Below are 21,447 nucleotides of genomic sequence, written 5' to 3' on the forward strand. Positions count from 1 at the left end.
AAAGTTTGTGATAGTAACAAAGAATAAGGGTTTGATAATCCGTTGTATTTTCTCTGGAATATCATGAATTCATCATCGTATGGAACCGGCATTGGTCAACAAGAAGAAATCTTCTATTCGACGTATGAACCTACCAAAGAAGGTATGGGAAACCCCTTTTATATATTGTTCTATCTAATCTGGTTTTCTAACCACTTTCCAACTCATCAATTAAAATGCCTTTTGCGCGGTGCATCAATTACAGAAATTTTGGAATATGCTTTAAAAATTGGAATCGATCCCGATAAAGAAACAAATCTCATCTATCTCGCGAGACAAGGGTTGCTGCATCCTTTGCCGGAAAATTGGAAACCATGGTGAGTATATAGCTCGTTCCGTTCGTTGAAAACTCTCTTTCCTATGAATCTTTTGACTATAAGCACCACATCGCTGCATGGAGAAATCAATATAGTTTGGATATTTTGGCCGTACCCACAACGGTTATGAAAGTATGTGTAGAGACCTACATGAAAGTCTGCAGTCAGCTGATGAGAGTGAATGTGTTGGTGCTGAGCAGGAAATCCTTTTGTACGAAAAAAGCTTTTTTTGATAATTTTCATACCACGTATGGCGTGATACAAATGGTAACTATGAAAATGAGTTCATAATTTTAACCAACTTTTAAAGCTGCTTATGCGATGAATGAATAGTTTATCCAAAATAAATAACGAAGCTGCACACTGGGGAATTGGGAACATTTTAATCATGTTGGCCTACTAAGAAGACAGACTTGGACAAACAGGTTTCGCTATGGAGATGTTACTTAACAATTGGGCGAAGTAAGAGTTTGGTCATACTCGTCTGAAAAATTCCAGTCGGACGTCGATTATCCGGGGCCGGATTAACCGGGGGACGGATTATCCTGGTGTCTTGCAACTGACAACTGCACAACCGGGTTGAATTGTTTCCATGAATATCAGAATGGTTCACAACATTTTTTTAGGAATAGTGTCAAAAAAAATTTGTTGGATCGAAGTTGGCAATAAAAATTACTATAAAAAAATAATTCAAACATTTTTTATGATTAATCAACTAACTGGAACTAGTAAAAAATGAACTAGTCAAGACTCAAACCAGGTACAGTCAGTATCCGACTTACGCGGATAATGGGGACCAGAGAAATCCGCGTATCTCGAATATTGCTTGACACATAGCTTATACTAGGAGTTACGAGATCGCGTTCTTGTGTACATGATCATAGAATATAAAAAAAAACTTTTTACGTTAATATGAATGCAATGCAGACGTATTCGAATAAAATAAATTGCAAAAAACGAAATAAAACGCGTAAGTTATGCAAATGTGTAATTTACATATTTATTAGTGTGGTTGTACATCTCAGGAATTTACATCGGTGTTATACCCTTATTAGACGAGGAATATTTCTGTCCGTCGATTTTGGAAGATACAGGTGAACGTCGATTATCCGGGGGTGTCGGCAGAAGCGGATCAATCCGTTCGGAGGCCCCAAGCGGTTGGATAAACGGGGCCCTCCAGACATTTCCATTGCTCTAAATGTTTTCATACTTATGGCCAAAATTAGGCTTACTTTTTACAACAGCAAGCAATCCTTTATATATATTTTCAGGATATAATCTCCATGATTTTTGATAGATTTTTCATTCGTGCTGTTAATTATGACCTCCACATCCTAAACCAACCAGACCTATTGGAAACTAATCATTTTGATATTTTTCTGCGATAAATTCCATGTTTTTCTCTGTTAAGCAAATGAAAATTTAGGTTACTGTTCACTGATGGTTTTTATGTGTGCTAAATCGCAATGGGGGTTTCTAAATTTCTCTTAAATTATCAAATCTTTATATCAATTTTAACAGCGATGATGAAAACAATTTAAAAGGGTAACAATGGAGACTTTTGCTTGTGGGCCGTAAATTGAGAGCATTTTAAGTCAAACGGACAGTATTAGATGAGAAAGAAGATTCATGAAAACATATAATGGCAAGGTTTTAGGTGAAAATTAACTATGGTTAATTAAAGGCAACGTACTAACTTTGGTCACAGTACACTTTATGTACAAAGTATACATATATGTATACCACTGCGAGAATAAATAAAATGGGTAGTTACTTTTGCGATCTGGAGGTTTCATCACGGGGCCCCCTTAAGGTCGGGGCCCCCCGCGGCCGCTCAGTCCGCTCATAGGTAGATCCGCCTCTGGGTGTCGGGACCGGGAGGTCCCCGGATAATCGAATTCCACGGATAATCGAACATATACTAAAATACGTTTTTACCTGGTTTGAGTCTCTGCTAGTTCACTTTTGACCAGTTCCAGTTAGTTGATTAATCATAAAAAATGTTTGAATTATTTTTCTATGATAATTTTTATTGCTATTTTCGATCCGACAAAAATTGTTTGACACATTATTGCTAAGAAACTTTTACAAACTAACCTGAAGTTCATTGAAACATTTCAACAAGGTTGTGCAGTTGTCAGTTGCAAGACCCCCGGATAATCCGCCGCCCGGTTAATCCGGCCCCGGATAATCGACGTCCGACTGTAGTTGCAAATGGCCATTGACAGCAATATTGCAATATTCTTTCGACTAGTATTTTTATGTCAAAGTGGCGATTTGTTTACTTTTTGCTCTGTTGATTGCAACAGATTTTTTTCGTTACTCTAGGTTGAACAATACACTTAATTCAAACATGAAAATGATCAATTAACTAGTGATGAGAATAACAACTCTTTTTAGAGATTTGAATCAGAATGAATAATCATAACGATGATTCGAATCTTTAAGTCACTCTTTTGTGATTTAAAACGTGTAAAATGATTTATTAACCTTCGAGGTGATTTGAAACCTTAACTGGGATTCAAGAGGACATTCAAGAGGACATTCTAGAGGGAGGACTGGCAAGAGGACATTCTAAAGGGACATGCTTGTCACCGCGTGACTACATTAGGCGTACCATACCAAAAACTTGGTACGGTCTAGCTCCAGCGCACCATACCAAATGCAACCCAGCACTTCTGGGTTGGCTGACGATGGTGTGCTCGAAAGAGCTCGATGAAGTGCTCGACTTTTCATATTAGTGAGATTTTGTCGAGCAGTTATCAGTTAACTTGTGGAGAGCATCAACTATTTCGTTTGGTGGTCGCAGTGGTGAGGGTGAGCCAGCCGTTAATTTCGGCTACGCAATCAATCTAGGGGTGTGGTATGATTTCTAAAAATAATAACAAACTTTGCCACCGTTTGAGGTTTGCCACCGTTTGAGGTTTAGCCGAAAGAAGTTATACAGCATTCAATCCGTTGATAAAATTATTCTAATCTTTTCTAAGTCGTGAAACACTGTAGTAAAACGAATCTTATTGATTTTATTTGCCTGTAATTACCATCTGTAACCGTAAACTGCTGGATTCAGTTTGAATACATAAGGTGAGCAGGACAAAGCATAGAGTTAGAGTGAGAGGTTTTGTGACTACACTTGCATCGCTCGATTCTGATAGAAAAATCGGTTTTTGACACTTGGAGCGAACCAGTTTTTTGGTATGGTACGCCTAATGTAGTCACGCGGTCAATGTTGTTAAGCATGTAAAAATGCCTGCACACATTGCCAATGTTGGCGCCAACTTTCACTGCCAATATGCAGACTCTATGGTATCGCCATCTGTCGGAAAAATTTGCAACCAAATCTTGCTCAACCAAAAAATTTTAGTTGCAACCTCGCCAATGTTTGACAATTCAATATTACCTAGTACAGAAATGGTAAACAAACCAGTATACCAAACGTAAACAACCGCATTCGCATTCAAACACAACTGGTGTTGTTTATTTTTAATGTAAAAACGAGTATAGAATGAAATTTAAAACAATGTTGTCGTCGCCAACTCACGTCGACAACTTGCGCTGATACTTCACACATGAGCAATGCCAAGGCAAGCTCATTCTGACCCCAAGGCCATGCCAAGGTATTCTGACAGAAAAACAGAGGTTGTCAAGTATTACCTTGGCAGGCATTGCTCAGGTGTGCAAGAGTTTTAAGTCTTTGATTGAGTTGCCATTTGTGGCCACTATAGTCTCCATGCGCTTGCGGAATGCACTGCAGGTCCTAAAAATGTAGGTTAGATCTAATTCTCTCCAAAAACTGATCAATGTTTTCCGGAGACTTGTCACACTTGGGTGGCGTTTAAAATAAGCCTTGACCTTCATAAAGCGCCATATTGAGAAACCCGGAATCCAGCATGGTTGCCATATATCTTTCGACCAGAACATAAGCTGTTCTTGACTATAGTTTTGGGTGCGTTTCTGGGGTCGGAGGGGATGAGACGGAGCCCCATGGATAGTTATCCAACCTTATCCCTTAGACCTTTTCCCCGGTCCACTGGGATATTCCTATGGCATCGACAATATGTTTTTGCGATAGAAATCGCGAATACGCTGCTACTTGGTCAGGTTTTCCATTCTCTACCTATTTAGGTACAAGTTAAGGATTAAGTGGATGTAAAGAAAGCCAAGGACTTGTATGCCCAGAGAAAACGGGAACTATATTAGTACGATGGTGCAAACATTATCACGCATACGGTATAGCTACTTAAAAATATTCGCTATAATTGAAATGTTGAACTGCTATAGCTACTTAAAAATATTTAAATACATGTTTCTTAAAGCATTCAGGGTGACTTTTAAGATGTTCATAATTTTCTCTTTTTCTTCTTGTTTTGCGTAATAACCGCCTTCGGACATACCTACTGATTAAGGGCAAGGCCTCTCATTTTGTGCGTGGACAGTTAGCCCTCTTATTGGGGAGAGCCCAGTCTTAGTTAGAATTCGAACGCAAATTTCAATATTATATTGATGCCGTGTTATATTTATTTCGATTTATCAAAGTTATACAATTAATTAGGTTTGGGGGTCAACGACAGCCGAGCAGTAGAGCTGGTTAGAAAATCGGCCCATTAGCGACGGGGCTTACCATCTCGAAGCCGTGGGTTCGAATCCCATCCAAGACCGGACCCTCCCCCATACGAGAGGACTGACTATCCACGTACACATAGGGTACAAAGTCTCGTAAGCCCTTAACGGGGCAGGCATGCCAAGAAGAAGAAGGTCGAAGTTTGACTACTAGACAACATGCATTTATCTTAGTAGAATTTTTCCCTATGTGTACTTTGTGTGGGCCGATTTTCTATCCGGCGTAACTGTTCGGCTGTCGCGGACCCCCATTTTTTGCTGTTACTAATGTCTACTTGTTTGGTAATCAAACACGATAAAATTTACTTTATCTAACATTTTTGGGTCATTATACAAACCAAAAAACAGAAAACCCAAAATAATATAGATCGAATTTTCAATCATGTTGTTAATGCTTTGTAAAATCGATTATAGTAAGCATTTTGTACAAGACTTCAGACTTTAGTGGGTGTCTATTATCTTACGATAATACGTATATTACGATTCTGCTCTCTATTATCTTACAATAATACGAATTGTATAAACGGGAAGTATTCTCGGTTTGCTGATATTAGCTGTCCTTTAAATATAATATACTATAATATGCCGTGCCGGCTAAACCTAACAAATCTTTTTACAATTGACTTCAAGCATACATGCATATAATTAACAATGGGATTTTAGCTGAATTCAATTTTTCTCAAGAATGTGTGAAAAACTTACGCGAAAATTTAAAATATTCCTTTAAAAATGATTAGGCCTAAAGTAACATTTTATTGACATTTCCATCCTCATCACAACTTCTAACAACCAATGGCTAGTGAGATTAATTCCCTTTTTAGCGAAATCTTGACCGTATTTTTACATGCACTTTTAACAGCTAGAAGATGTTAAATTTTTCTCGGCTTGCATGTTTTTATTCATGTACAAAAATGATATATATTATTTTTCAAAAAGATCAAGATCAATTTAAAAAAAAATATTCAAAAGTGAGCGGTTTAGGAAAAAGGAACAAATATGTTGGCCAAGAACAAATTTAACCATGGTAATGACGCAATTTAAATTAAACAATACTTTTTTCTTTCCAGTTACAGCAAACAAGTTAAAGCGTACTACTATTACGACAGAATAACGAAAAAGTCTCAATGGGAACATCCGATCGATGTACTGTACCGAGCGAAAGTAGCAGATGCGCGGAAGGCACTGTCCTTAGATCGATCTGACTCTACGTCGTTAGGTGATTCTGGCTTTCGCAGTCTCAAATCCGCGAACAACAAATGCGACCCGTGCGCTAATGTTTACCAACCGGATGCTTCAAATCAGAACCATGAAATCGTTATTCCCCCATCTGTTCATATTTCGACTGATCTCAAAGCAGGTAAGAAGGAAACAGACCAACGATTTGTGCGGGACAAACTAGACACTGCTTTAGAACTGGGTCAAATCGAAGGAACACATTCCGAGCATATGACATCTGGGCAAATCGATGCGGAAGAGGAAGAGGAAAGTGATTCGTACAAAAAGAACAACAGTCAAGAAGCAGTGATAACAAGCACAAAATATTCTGGTGCAAAACAGCGAAATTCCGCCATGACTCTGTCATCGAAGCTATTATTCAACATCAGTAGCAGCGTACGAGAAGGCACGGTCGAAACACATGGACCAAACGAAACACCGGTTTTGAGTGGTAGAATGGGGTTAACTGCTCACGCCCAGAGCTTCACGATCACTGGCACGGGATCGCAATTTTTAAAATCAAATAAAAAGCCAGAATTTGGAGGGTTGGAAATAGGACGTAAACTAGAGCCGGAAGTGAAAGGCATTTTGCGTGACTCGAGTTTGACGTATGTCCGCAACAAAAGCACTCCAAACGAAGATTCTGGCTCGGACGAAAGAAAAAGCGTGCGGTTCGACATCGATCTAAATGCGGAGCTGAAACCGAGTAAGGAAACAGTGCGCGATGATTCTTTGATTAATTTTGAAGAAATTGACGAAGCGTACGATAACGATTCCGATGACAAACGCGACCGGGTGGATGAAGAAGATGGCTACGATGAAGCTGACAACGAATCGGAGGTGCTGGAGAATGTAACGGGAAATAGATATCAAACCGTGTACAAGCAAGCGGACATAGGTCTGGGCGTAGATGATGTTGAGCAACTATCATCATCGGACTCAGACGTACCGGTGGTTACGGATAAAATTGATCGCATGGAGACAAGGCCTGGGCAAACCGTTCCAATTGCGCTATCAGTATCTGAATTGGATAAAGGTGCAGGAAGGCACGACGATGATCGTGGGGTAGATTCTGCACGACTGCTGAAACAAACATTAGACCGCGAACGTACGAGGTACCGGGCGAGGCTAGAGGAAGAACTAAGTGCCCTGGAAACTCTCGAAGAAGCTAACTTACAAAAAGAATTAGCCAAAGTGCACCAACGATACGAGGAGTTGCTAGAAAAGGAAAAGAAAAAACTGGAAGAGCAGCATCAGCAAAATATCAATGAAATCAAAGAATTTTATCAGGTAAAGCTGAACGAAATGAAAGCTGACTACGAAGAAGAAAACGCTAAAGAATATACAGTTTACCGGGAAACTCTACAAGAGGAGTTCGATCGACGTGTTCAGGAGGTTACGGATGAGCATCGAGCTACAATGGCAACGCTTCAAAAAAATCACGACGAAATTGTCGAGGAGCTCGAGCGCGATCTAAAGACCGAGGAGGAACTGCTTAAAAAGGAGCACACCACCAACCTTACGGAAATGAAAATCAAGTTGAGTCATGAACTGGAAGTAGAAAGGCAGCGTATGCGGGAGACGGGTGAAGATCGTTTGTACGAGAAAGTACGCTGTGAAAAGCGCTTGCTGGAGGACAAGTACAAATGTCTGAAGGAAAAGTACACCCGTTTGAAAACGGATGTTCGCATCTCTCTGGAGCGACGTAAGAAACGCCGGGAGCAACAGCAACATAGTTTGCTCAGCAATAGCTATGAAACGGATGATCGTACGAACTCAAAACCACTACCGCCCTATCCGTATGACATTGGGAAGGGTATTTCGGGCCCGTCGTCAGGCCACACAGTGCTGACGTCTGAAAAATCATCCATCAGCACGCCGCCTCCATCGGCCGCTTCCAAGCGCTTCCCGGTCAAAGGCAGTTACCTGTTGGAGGGCAAAAATAAACTCCTTCACTACAACGGTATCAGCGGACCCTCGGACTCGCGAAAACCCCTGATGACGAACCAGAATAACAATAACAACGTAAATAACAACAATAATATTCCCCGTACGATGCAAACCGATGATACGAGCCAGAGCGAGACGACGTATTCGAAGAACTATTTTCAAATACGAAACATATTCGCTAGCGTCCAGCAGTGTGAAGGCAACATCAGCTCGGACTCGGAGTTTGATAAACAGCACCGAGAGAAAGGAGTGCCTATCATGGCTAGTGGCATTCCTCATGCCAAGGTGGAAGCGGCAGCGCGTCCGAAGCGCAAGATCTTTACCAAAACCAAGTCCGCCTCCACGTCGAAACTGAACGCTACCAAACACGAACGGGAAGCAGGAAGCGGTCGACCGTGTACTCCTGTGGAAAACCTTCGCATTCAGCTCAAGAAGCTGGAGGAGTTAGAGGATCAAATTCCAGATTGCAACCTCGACGCTCCATATCATCTGCGGTATCCATTCGTTCATGATCATGTGGAAAATAGCGGAACCGGAAATGTGGATGGTGTCGGAGCTGGAGGCGCCACTGGAACGTGCGGTGCGATAGGATCAAGCAATGGAAGTAGCGAATTAGAATTTTTCAAACATCGCGTTCTACTCGAGCGGGATTCCGTAATGCGCGCCAAAGAGTCCCTACGAGCGCAGAAACACCTATTCAAAACAAAGCAACACGACGTTTCCATCAAACATGCCATGAAGAACAAGCACACCATGGATCAAATATTTAACGTAAGTAATATTCTTAACTGTAGTTATTCTTCTACTGCGGGCTCATTTCTTAAACCTAACACGTTGAAATGTATGTGACTCTACTAACTAACGTATGTAAAAGAATGTACGTTAAAAAATTGTATGTTTTTTGAATTTTTAATTCTCAACACTAACTATTATCTGTTCAATATTTTCAGGAAGAAAAAGAGCTTACCGAAATGGAAGTATCACTGCACCGAACCCGTGCTATACTTGGTGAGAAAGTAATCAGGTTGCGTCACCTTGAGCGCTCTTTGCAGAAACTTTCAGAAAAAGAACGCCCAAAAATGCGATCGGACGGTATCGACCGGGCGCTCCAACCCAAGGAAACGCTAAGCGATTTATCATCCTATTCGAGCTCCGGCTTCAGCAGTAACGAGTTACCAATCGCAGAGCACAATTATGGCCAACTGCGCACAACAATGGCACCGAGCAATGATGATCCCTTTAAATATCTGGAACATCTGCATGCAGAGATTCAGGAAATTTGGAGCCTTCTCAGTAAGTATAAACACAATACTTTTTTAATTAATCCATACATCATTAAAACAAGCCGAACGCCTCCAGATCTATCGATTATAGCTTGTAACATAGTCGATAATAGTTACGATGAAATGCTCAAGCTAGTAATAGAAAAGATGATTCTCTTGCAATAAATATTAAAATCTTTTCAATTGCTTGCTATGTTGTGAATGTGGAACCAAGAAAAAATAATACTAGTGTTCTCGTGAAACTCTTTCGACATGAGAATTCCACTATTAGAAGACAGATTAATGTTAATACGCCAAAAACAAAGCGTCGTCAACATCTAATTAGTTTTCCAATTATAATATCTGTTAATTCTTCTCCAGACCCCGGCACAGGCTCAGTTTCGGTAAGCTTTGACGAAATGGATTTCCTTAACAACACCAACACGATTACAGGTAATCGAATCTGCGATATGGTTCTCCCGCCAACACCGGCTACACCAATCACCACTAAATTGTCATCGGTAGCCCAACCGATGGGTGTCCACTTGCAAAACCAACGTCATCGTTACACAGTAAATCTGCTGGAAAAGACTCGTGATCTGAAAAACTGGCTTCGGAATGCCAAAAGTGAGCATGAAATGTTAAAGAAAAATACATTCGGCTAAACGTCCTTGGTTCTATAGTTACATTCTATAGTTAAATGCCAGTAGCTTTGAGTTTGATGTAGTACGATTTTCGCGACTATCAGAGTACTTAGAAAAAGTGGCCAGACACCATAGTATGTGTTTTCCACTGAGTGATAATTTTTTAACAATGTTTGACGTAAAGAGACAGAATTATGATAGCGTGATAATTTATAATAATTAAATATGGAATAAAACATAAATTAACACACACTATACAATTTGTTTAACAAGAGCGTAGCTGATGGTAATTGATTTCTTTTCAAATGATAAAACTTAAAATTAAAATCCCGCTGTAAGTTCGAAGTTTCCTTCAAAACAATTGTCCGACATTATGTAACCCACTATAGCTGTGTAGTCTCAATTTTAACGTTCAATGAGAAATGGAATGAGCAAAGATTAATGTGCATCTTAAATATGAATAGACATCTTCAAGGAAATTTATAGTGTACGCTTTTGTTAATCACTGCATTGAAGCAATATCATTCTAAAGTATATTTTTATTTGCACATACATTCTTTCCGGCCGAAGCATTCATGCTAGTTATCCTAGAGTGATGCCATCTTTTGTGAGTGGAACGCCAATGTTCAGGAGAAAAATCAAATTACTATTAATTAACAATACCATCCAATATAGTGCAATATGTTATACAAAATCACTTGGCATTAAATTGTTACTATTAAACCAGTAATGTTTAACCAAACCTCAGAATGAAAGTCTCGAATCTATTTGTAAACATAATTTAGTAATTGATAGGTTTTATACATTGTATGGACCTATCCGCTATACCATTCAACACGAGACACACAGTAGTGGGATAAACCAGACCTGTGGACTGATGATAAACCAGAGGCCGATTAGTGGACCGATCAATAATGTATCTGTTACAACTACCATGTAAGAAGCGTTAGCCTGGCAAAACCATTCACTTATCCTATTAATTATAAAATAATGTTTGTTTAAATTACACTTCACATGAGCAGAACACATAGATAATTTGTAAACCTATGTTTCAAAGTCATTAATAATTTTCACCTTGTAAGAACATGCTTACGACGTTATAGGAGAGTATGAGCAATTTGCATACAACACCTTTCGGTAGGAGATGTTTCCAGGAATTATTAAAACATGTAGAATATCGATCGAAACGTAGATAACAATCTAATATAATTAGTAACACTACTGTAACATCCAACTCTGTTTAGCCAAGCACACATAACGGCTCAATATAACAGAACGTAGGGAAAAACAACCACGACAAATTTATTACTCCTCAAGGAAGCGTAAACAAAATATAAACCTTATAATATTCTTCTTTCACAGCCTCTACACAGACTTCGAACGAGTTAATCCGATCGAATCGAGCTATCAATTTTCAAATGACAAAGGAACCGAACCTTTGGCGTGATCCCGCTAGACATTTCCTAACCGTTTCCCTCAAAACCAAGGTGGGTTCTAAGGGAGGTGAGCTCAAAAACCTGGTCGTGGCAGCCATTTTGAAATTAATGTTTGACAATCGTTCCTGGTTTTGTTTACCAACAAAAGGATACCGACGCGTTAGCAAGCTGCTGGTTCCAGTTGATACGGTTACCGGAAGACTGAGACTCTGCCCTCATTAGCCACAACATTACTGAGGACACAGTTCCATCTACGATATATTGCAAAGTCATCTAGTAATAGGTTGGACGATATGGGTAAAGCGGTTTGGTCGTCCAAAGGCACATATGTTAACACTTTGTTGCTACAATGCTACACGAAACGTGTTTGTTAAAACGACGGTATCTTCTTCATTTCGCATTTTTTCCCATTCCATGAGTTATTTTTGCAAAAAACAGCTGAACAGGATAAATACGGCATTTTTACGCTTTCGTAAAGAACTTTGGAAACAACACCTGGCAAATTGTAAACATAAACAAAACCCGGAACGATTGTCAAATTTTTCTTTTATTTTTCTAAAAAAATCAAGGGGATTTGTTAGTGATGAACCCACCTGGATAGTAGTCACTTTGCTCAAAACTCCTCTCCGCCCGCCTCGGCTCATATAAAAATAAGGGAGTTTTTGTTCCCGTTTTGAAGTTTTGAGAGAAACCGTTAGGAAATGTCTAGCGGGATATGTATGAAAATTGACAGATCGATTCGATCGAAGTCCGTGCTGAGACTGTTAATGTTTTTGTGTTTTAAACTCACCTTCTCTGCATACACATATAAATGTTGATGAATCGATGTTTTATTAAAACGGTCCTTCTAGATTTGCTAGGCTCTAGTATAGAAGGACGGCACTGGTCCGGGAAAACAAAGTTGCAATGTCATATATAAAAAAATCAGTTTTTAAATTACTACATATATATTTATTCTAAAATAAAGGTTTGAAACAATAACTTCAAGTTGAAGCATGGACGTTTTGCTTTATTCTAATTCATTATCCACGGTACGGCACAAAGTAAATCAAAGACAATCGACGGTTGATCGAGATACGAATTGTCAGAACGATTTGCCCACGAAAGTCGAAGCAAAATCGAAGTTGCTGCGGCAAAAAATGAAAAACGGAGGTCACTATGAGCATTGCGGGTTGCTTTCGCGTGGCAGAGAGCGTGCTCAACCAAAGCGGGACATTGAAACTTCTTATCGTACTGCGCACTTTGAGGGCTTCACACATGAAGGTTCGTCTAGTCCAGTGATGTCAAACTCGTTTGACCTCGCGGGCCACATTTCCTCCCAAAGTAGGTTTGCGGGCCAAAATGTAAAATTGATGGGATTGATGAAAAATATGTTCTTATCAGTGTGGTTTGATCCAAACAGTCAATCGTGTTTCACACCTTCAAATTTTTAAAATATTATATTACTTTTTATAAAATTTACAATTTTCAGTGAAAGATAAGGTTGCTTTAACACTATTGTGCATTTTGATTTTTAGTAAATTTAACCCGGTTGACAGAAATTGACATTGTTGCTGGTACTATGTAGTTCCAGCAAGAGTCCCAGCAACCTGCCATGGAAAAAATTGCTGGTACTACATGACAGCTGCAAAAAATTTGAATTTTTGTCAACCGAGAAGATATCAAATGAGTAAATGTGCATTATTACTACAGCTAACTTATTGCTCCACATCTGTTATTTTATTTAAAATGCTCTTGTAGTTCATGAAGTTTGTTTTGTATGAACACTACTTATTCACTCGTCTCGAAAATCTGTATGAAATCTTTGTTCTTGTCAACCACAATATATCGGCGTGATGTGGATCAAAGTTGTATATCACTTTCCTATAGAAATTCAATTCACAAAAAAACATTTGGCTATTCAAACAAAAGCTAATACTCAAAGATCCAAACTTTCGATGTATTGCTTCAAAGGGGCCGCGGGCCGGATCCGATGTTCTTGCGGGCCGGATGTGGCCCGCGGGCCGTATGTTTGAAATCCCTGGTCTAGTTAATCACCCATGCGCCTTGTAAAACGCCGTTGATACGAGGCCGACTTTTATTCCAATATTCATATTTCCCTACAAACGCAAGCTTCGGGTTGAGGCTGGAAATCAATGGACAAGAGCGAGGTGATAGCCTTGTCTCTTTTACACCAACGCAGAAATTCCCCCGTCCCGCCACCGCGCCCATCTGCTGCCGCGACAGCCGATCCGAACTGAAAAATCGAGGTTTGTGATTGGCTAGCCGAACCCTCATGTGTGACCACGTGACTACATTAGGCGTACCATACCAAAAACTTGGTACGGTCTAGCTCCAGCGTACCATACCAAATGCAACCCAGCACTTCTGGGTTGGCTGACGATGGTGTGTACGAAAGAGCTCGATGAAGTGCTCGACTTTTCATATTGGTAAGAACTTGTCGAGCAGTTATCAGTTAACTCAGGGCCAAATCCGGCCCGCCAAATGATTTTATCCGGCCCGTAAGAATATTTAGGTGCTTCATACTAAAAACCCATTCCAATGATGATGATAATTGTTTAACGAGGTGTTCCTGTTATATGTTTATGGATAACATATTAAATGTTTTATCTTTTACCACTTTTTATGCAACTTTGCTTTTTAGAAAGTTCCACTCTCCATTACAAAGGGTATTACTTTGAAAACATTGAAGCATCGTTTAAAGTATCCGGCCCGCGCTTTCGGTTTCTCTTCAATCATCTGGCCCTTTTTGAAAAACGTGTGCCAATCCTTGAGTTGACTTGTGAAGAGCATCTCCAAAAAGTTGGGTACATTTTAGAATCATGATGGAATTTAAAACTGTTATTATTATTTTTCCATGCCATAATATTGATGAAACATGACAACTTTACTCCATGGATGAAAATAATGCGCTGCAACTGTCGTTCCAACCAGGCGTTAACAAACAAAAATACTCGTTCTCTTCTCATCGTTTTTCTTCTTTAATAATAATTGATACGATGTACAGTTAGTCCCCGCAATACGCGATACTCGATATACGCGAATCCGCAATACGCGATTTTTTTAGAAATGACAGCTCATAGCGTTTACCGTTGTTGCTTGATTTCTTATTAGTCATTTTTGCTTTGTTTTGGTAGAATGAAGTTTTCAATACACAGTTTTAAACAGCCGTTTAAAGGCCATGACTGCAACGGCCTGAATTTGCAAGGAATTTTCAGTTGTTTTCACAATCAGTACACGTTGGTTCTAGTTTCATAAACCTGTACAGTCTTGAAGCGGTAATATTGAAGCAAGTAATATGGCATCAAAAAATAAAAGTTCTCGTACGAAGTGTGCTATAACTATCACAGAAAAGATAGAAATAGTCCGGATGTTCGAGGAAGGAAAAAGCTATGCAGAAATAGCCCGGCAAACAAAACGGCCTCATTCAACAGTGCGAAGCATCATTCTAACCAAAGATAACCTGCGAAATTCGGCAAAAGGAGTTACAATGGCCACTCGGAAACGTAACGATATTATAGAAGAGATGGAACGCTTATTGATCATATGGATAGAAGATCTGTTAAATAAGCGTATTCCTCTCAGTTTACAAATTATCCAAACCAAGGCAAAATCTTTGTATCAAGATATAGAAAGCTCCACTGGTATTTCGGAGAATAGAGTAAACTCTTTCAAAGCCAGTTCGGGGTGGTTCAACAGATTTAAAAATCGTGCAAACCTGAAGAACATGAAAATTCATGGTGAGGCTGGAAGTGCAGATGAAGTAGCATCAGAGAACTTTCCTGGCTTGTTGAAAAAGCTAATTGAAGAAAAGGGGTTTCTTCCAGAACAAATTATAAACGTTGATGAAACTGCACTTTTTTGGAAAAAAATGCCCACAAAAAGTTATGTTTTCGATGATATGACACGAATGCCTGGATTCAAATCAAACAAGGAAAGAATTACAATCATGGTTGGAAGTAACATGACCGGTGATTTAAAATTAAAACCCTTGGTAGTATACCATTCACAAAAGCCAAGAGCATTTAAGCATATTCAAGTTCAGTCATTACCAGTGGTTTGGAAATCCAACAAAAAAGCATGGGTAACTCGTTCCATTTTTAATGAATGGTTCCTGCAAAACTTTGTGCCAGAGGTAGAGAAGTATTGCAGAGATAAAGGCATTCCATTTAAGGCACTTTTATTACTTGATAATGCTCCAGGCCATCCAATAGAGCTCGACGAACTGCACCCTAATATTGATGTAATTTTCCTGCCACCCAGAACTACATCACTGTTACAGCCTATGGACCAGGGTGTGATTGCAACATTTAAATCGTACTATCTTCGCAGAACATTCAATCTAATTGTTCATACAATAGAGAAAAATCCAACATTCAACATAACTGATGCCTGCAAAAATTACGACATTCTTTCTGCCATCCGTAACATTTCAGCTGCATGGCATGAGGTTAAATCGAGTACCATTAATGCGTGTTGGAAAAAATTATGTCCTGCTTATTTTACACATGATACGGCATCAACTGATGAAGACGAACAAATACAACTTCTAATGAAAGAATGTTTGTCTGCAGCTGATCTGTTACAAGTGGAAATAGACCTTGAAGATATTCAAAACTTTATATATTTTCAAGAAGAACCTCTAACGAACAGGGAGCTTATTCAAGCAGATACTTTAGAAGTGCTGGATGAATACAACGAGGAGTACGATGAGGAAGATCTAGAGCCTATCCAAAAAAGATTCAACTCAAAACGATTGGAGACTGCTTTTGAAAATATAGAAAAAGCATTATCAGAATTTCAAGCGATGGATGAAGACGAAAAAAGGTCAGCCAATGTCAGCGATGGAGTTAGGAAGGAAATAGCGGTTTACAAAAATATTTATAATGAGAAGAAAACCATCAAAAAACAATTATCAATGGATAGTTTTATAAAAAAATTGTAATTTCTCAACACATCACGAAACATTTGTGAAGCAAATATAATGGATTAGGTATGAATTATTATTTCAATGCATTTTTAGTTTACATTTTTTATTGTATGTACGTATTTTGATTTATAATTACGATTGGGCACTATACGTGTGAAAAGAACACCTAGCTTGAGCTGTTTACATAATTTATTCCACCATGTTTATGATTCAACTCTTTATTATGAAGTATAAACGATATGACAGAGGAAATCCGCAATACGCGAAAATTCGATATACGCGATTGCGTTCGGTCCCAAACATTCGCGTACTGCGGGGACCAACTGTATTTGCTTAAAATTTCTACCCGCTCTGTTGATCATAGTTCCTAATCCAACAACTATTTCGTTTTGAAAGAAGTTATACAGCATTCAATCCGTTGATAAAATTATTCTCATGTTTTCTAAGTCGTGAAACAATGTGGTAAAACGAATCTTATTGTTTTTATTTGCCTGTAATTACCATCTGTAACCGTAAACTGCTAGATTCAGTTTGAATATATAAGGTGAGCAGGACAAAGCATAGGGTTAGAGTGAGAGGTTTTGTGACTACACTTGCATCGCTCGATTCTGACGGAAAAATCGGTTTTCGACACTTGGAGCGAACCAGTTTTTTGGTATGGTACGCCTCATGTAGTCACGCGGTGAAGCCCTCAAAGTGCGCAGTACGATCCATAACCCTACCGGCACAAGCTACGGGTCGAGATAGGAAATCAATGGCAAGAGCGAGATGGTGCTATCCTTGTCTCTTTTATACCAACGCAGAAATTCGCTCCGCGAGAGGTTTAAATGGCTAGAGCGGGTTGAGCGTATACCGATGCATTCCCATACAGTCCATACAAACGGCTACGCAGTAGATATATATTGGGCCTTTAACACATCGTTCTCAACAAAGAGCGATGGTCTTGCGGTAGGTGCGCAGAGACCGGAGTAGAAACAACGCGGTTCAAGTCCGCGTAACAGTTCGAAACATGAGAATGTGTAGAAGAGAAGAAAACAAGTGGGAGGGATCCGAAAGAGGCCTCCATTTTTCGTTTTTGTCGTGGCAACTTCGGTTTTTATCTTCGGCTCGAGCTGCATATTACTTGAATATGCACACGAGTATGTGTTAAATATACAGCGTCAGTTCCTATAGCGCTGCGGTCCATGGGATATTACCTGAATATGCACATGAGTATGCGTTGAACATACAGCGTCAGTTCCTATAGCGCTGTGGCCCATGGGTCGATCGCTCGTGCTGGGTCTTCGATTGCTTGCGCTGGGTTTTCGATTGCTCGCGCTGGGTCTTCGAAGACCGCGGTCGATTGCTCGCGCTGGAACAAACCCGAGTGAATTGATGGGCGCGGCAGGGAGAAATTTCTGGTGATGTTGGGATTGGGGAATTTCTGCGTTGGTGTAAAAGAGACAAGGATATCACCATCTCGCTCTTGCCGATTGATTTCCTGTCTCGATCCGAAGCTATGGCTGGTAGGGAGTTTCGCAGATAATAAACACAGTGCAAACGTAATCGCTTTTTTTCATATAGAGTTTTGCGTCGGGCTGCCCAATTCGTGCTGCCTGGGGTCGCAGTCCAAAATGAGTTTGACATCACTGCTTTCGAGACAACAGTTGATGAGCTATTTCAATCCTCAGTGGGTTAGAGCCTGTAAATTGAAAAGAAGTTTACATAACAGGCATATAAACAGCAATAAACCCTGCTTTATGTTTTGGTAGGAAGAATTAATCTTCCTTCCTTAATAACGCACATACTCCGATATCACAGAGCCCTACTAAAAAACATATTTATGATACTTCAATTGAAAATTTCGTAGCTTATCACGAACTGAATGAAAATTTAAAATGCACAGAGAAAGATTTTTAAAAAAGGTATCAAAATTTATTCGTTTCATTTGTAAACCTTTGACGACGGCACTTGTTTTATTTGATAATTAAATTTGTTCTACCAAATACAAATTTTTCTTGGTCCTTCCTAATGGTATGCTTATTACATTATGTAAGGTGATAATCATGGTACTAATTGTTATTTTGAGCAGTGATAAGAATTATAACACAAATGAAGTAATGAAAAAAAATAGGAGAGCTTGTTTTGTAAGCATATAAAAAGAACAACTTCAATTCCGAATGTGGTACCGTATGAAATCAAAGATGGGTCATCCGAAACGGATATTAACCACCATTTTGATAACAGATTTATATAGCCCACACAGATTCAAAATCGAGTTTATCATCGACTACCTACAACAACATCGCCAACACGCCAGGAGGCATAATAAACATAGATATTCTTTTCATATGTATGAAGCTTTAGTTGTCGCTTGCATAAGTGCTTGCATAGTGTACTAAATAATCACCCGGTAACCCTATTTATCCAATACTTTGTATTGTCGCTCGTGTATTATGAAATAAAATCTTTGCACGGATTTGTGCCGACAAGGTGGGTAGTCCCACTAACGTCGTCGAACTTAAGGCTGTGTTCGATACTGTAGCTCATACCGTACTTTTCGCAGGTATGCAGGACTATTCTTTCAACCTAGGTGAGATGGGCCGTCTCGTCTCTCTCCTTAACATACCTCATAGGTAGTATCTTTTGTACTTACGGTATAAGCATTGGTAGGTTCTTTTTCTGAGCTGCATCAATTGCTCCATTATTACTGCATGCACTGTTGTTGCCAACAATGCTGCAATAACCGCTATGTTCATTAAGTTTTTTGTTAAATAGATCGTGTCGAACTTATAACCGTGTGTTTATTAATATTGTCTATGTTAGTTTTAAGGAAATTTCATCTAGCCATTCAGATATACTTTTGCCCGATGGACGGAATATTACAGTAAATTCAATAAAAAATATATATATATTTGATTGTTTTGCACGTTTTATTGCTGATTTCAATAATTAAGACAAACCAGTATTAAACGTATAAACTATCAGAATAGATGACGTGACTTATGAATGCACAGAGTTGAAATTCAATTTTTGAGAAGTAACTGACTGTTGTATATCAAAATAAAAATCTTTGATAACTAGTTATATTTTATAATATCATTTATATCTTCATACATTTGAGATGGAGGAATCATGATGTTATATTTAATTGCAACTTATTTCTGGAAAAATAATGTTTCATGCAACATAGGACGATCAAAGGTTCATTATAATAGGAAGAGCTTCAAGCGAAACATAGAGTATATTGGAAAAAGATTTGTACAATCTTGTAAAACAATTGAAGGTGTCGACGGTACCTGTCAGTGTTCTCGATGCTGTCTCATGCAAAAGATAAACTTTGGAAAAAGCGGAAAATGGCTATCCGCCTTGTTTCGTTTCCGCGCAGAGTCAAGACGTGTAAGTGGCGTCGTTTTGAATCGAGATATCGACTCGGTCAGCCATTTTTTCGCTTTTTTAAAAGGGTGGTTACCCTTTTGTTTGGGACAGCGTGGAGAAAACTGACAGATCCGGACGTTTCCGTTCCTCCAATCATGATGACCTTATTTATTAGAATTTAAAAAAAAATGTGCCAAATAGACCTTTTATAGTTATTCTTATGTTATAAATTATTCTTTCATCGGATATGGTCGGATCACATTTAATAAACTTAAATATTATCGTGTTACAAAACCAGTAGTGCACACACCAGGCATCATCTGAACAGGTATGTTTTTTCTGACAAAAATATTCGGCCAACAAGTGTTTTGAACTTAAATTGTAATTCGACTCTTTTCGAAATGAAACCAATATTGCATGACTTGCAGGAGATGCCGGATAACACAATAAATTGGAGAATTCGATCAAAAAGGTAATCTGTAATTTTTTTCCTTTCTGTCATACATAAAATCCCTTTACTGAATCAAATTAAATTCAATATTCAATATCTGGTAAGCAAAACATACGGATAGCATCAGTAAGTTCGAAAGGAATGAGAATAAAAGAGTAAGAGCGTCCAAATCACTGCGTGGAATGGTTTAGATAAAAAATGTAGATAACTGTTGAACGTGTTTTCAAAAATGGTTAGAAAATAAAAATAATATAGAACTCCGAAATAATATCCTACGAAAACTTTGTTATGTCAATTTCTTTCGAACTTATAGATACAAAACGTATGCTTCGCTTGCCTTATATGGAATATTGAATTTGAATTGAATCAAAAAATAGATTTTTTTACACTTCAGGTTATATATTTTTTTATGTGTTTAGCGAGCAAAATTTATTTAACATATTTATTATTTTTTACGCGGCGTGAACGAAAAGTTTACTGCCAGTCCTTAGGGACTGACGTGGTTCTTAACGTGTTTAACAAAAAACATGATGCAAAATAAGCAATATTATATCGCTCCGGTTCTCGTAGCACGGAAGAGGGTTTTATATTCGTTAGATACAATTTGAGCAAAGTTGAACACATTTCGAGCAATAAATAAGGATCTAAGATTTAATTTTATACTATGATCGTTAAAGACAGTTTTTAAGCTATGGATACTTTAAGATGAGTATTTTGAAACGGTTTTCTGTTCTGTTTTTAGATTTTTACACAACATTTTTTTTCGCCACTTTTTATTTACTCATCATACACAATCACGATTGTTTTGAATATATTCCTGCTTAATGTGCACTACTGTTGGTTAAATTGCTATTTTACGATTTATTACGAAGAACTCAATATAAATGATGATAAAATAAACATTAAATTGTGCATACACTATATGCCAAAATAACGAATTGCTGTATTTCACATTATTTCAACAAATTGATTCCACTTTAAGTATTTGTTAAATATAATGTTTCGGGTTTTAGTAGTACTACAGTTTTATAGCAACAAAGTGATGATGTCTTTCTTGTTTTAGCACTATATAAAATTGACAAAACATTTTATTCGTTACATTGTATTTGAGTTTCGTATTTGTTTTTCCTACAGTCTCTACGTGCACATTTTTTATTATTAAATGTTTTATTCTCGCCTAGACTTTTCAGTTACTTTAAATAAAGTGTTTTCCGTTCGATCATGTC

At 38.5% G+C, this 21,447-nt stretch overlaps 1 protein-coding gene across 1 annotated transcript; it reads left to right on the plus strand.

Annotated features, from left to right (window-relative positions):
* Positions 1 to 10,068, plus strand: LOC131264485 (centrosomal protein of 164 kDa). Its single transcript, XM_058266783.1, has 6 exons — positions 1 to 142; positions 245 to 356; positions 6,044 to 7,196; positions 7,245 to 8,912; positions 9,092 to 9,434; positions 9,785 to 10,068. Exons 1-6 carry the CDS (start codon positions 64 to 66, stop codon positions 10,066 to 10,068), a joined length of 3,639 nt encoding a protein of 1,212 aa, XP_058122766.1. The 5' UTR covers positions 1 to 63.
* Positions 10,069 to 21,447: the final 11,379 nt, after the last annotated feature.

This window comes from Anopheles coustani, chromosome 2, assembly GCF_943734705.1.
Source record: "Anopheles coustani chromosome 2, idAnoCousDA_361_x.2, whole genome shotgun sequence".
NCBI lineage: Eukaryota > Metazoa > Arthropoda > Insecta > Diptera > Culicidae > Anopheles > Anopheles coustani.

Bases quoted from the DNA above. Each gene is read 5' to 3' on its own strand.
- LOC131264485 (XM_058266783.1), top strand. From the start codon at position 64: ATGAATTCATCATCGTATGGAACCGGCATTGGTCAACAAGAAGAAATC. The intron at 143-244 runs GTATGGGAAACC...CATCAATTACAG, and splicing joins GTATGAACCTACCAAAGAAG to AAATTTTGGAATATGCTTTA. The intron at 7,197-7,244 runs ATTGCGCTATCA...GGAAGGCACGAC, and splicing joins GGCCTGGGCAAACCGTTCCA to GATGATCGTGGGGTAGATTC.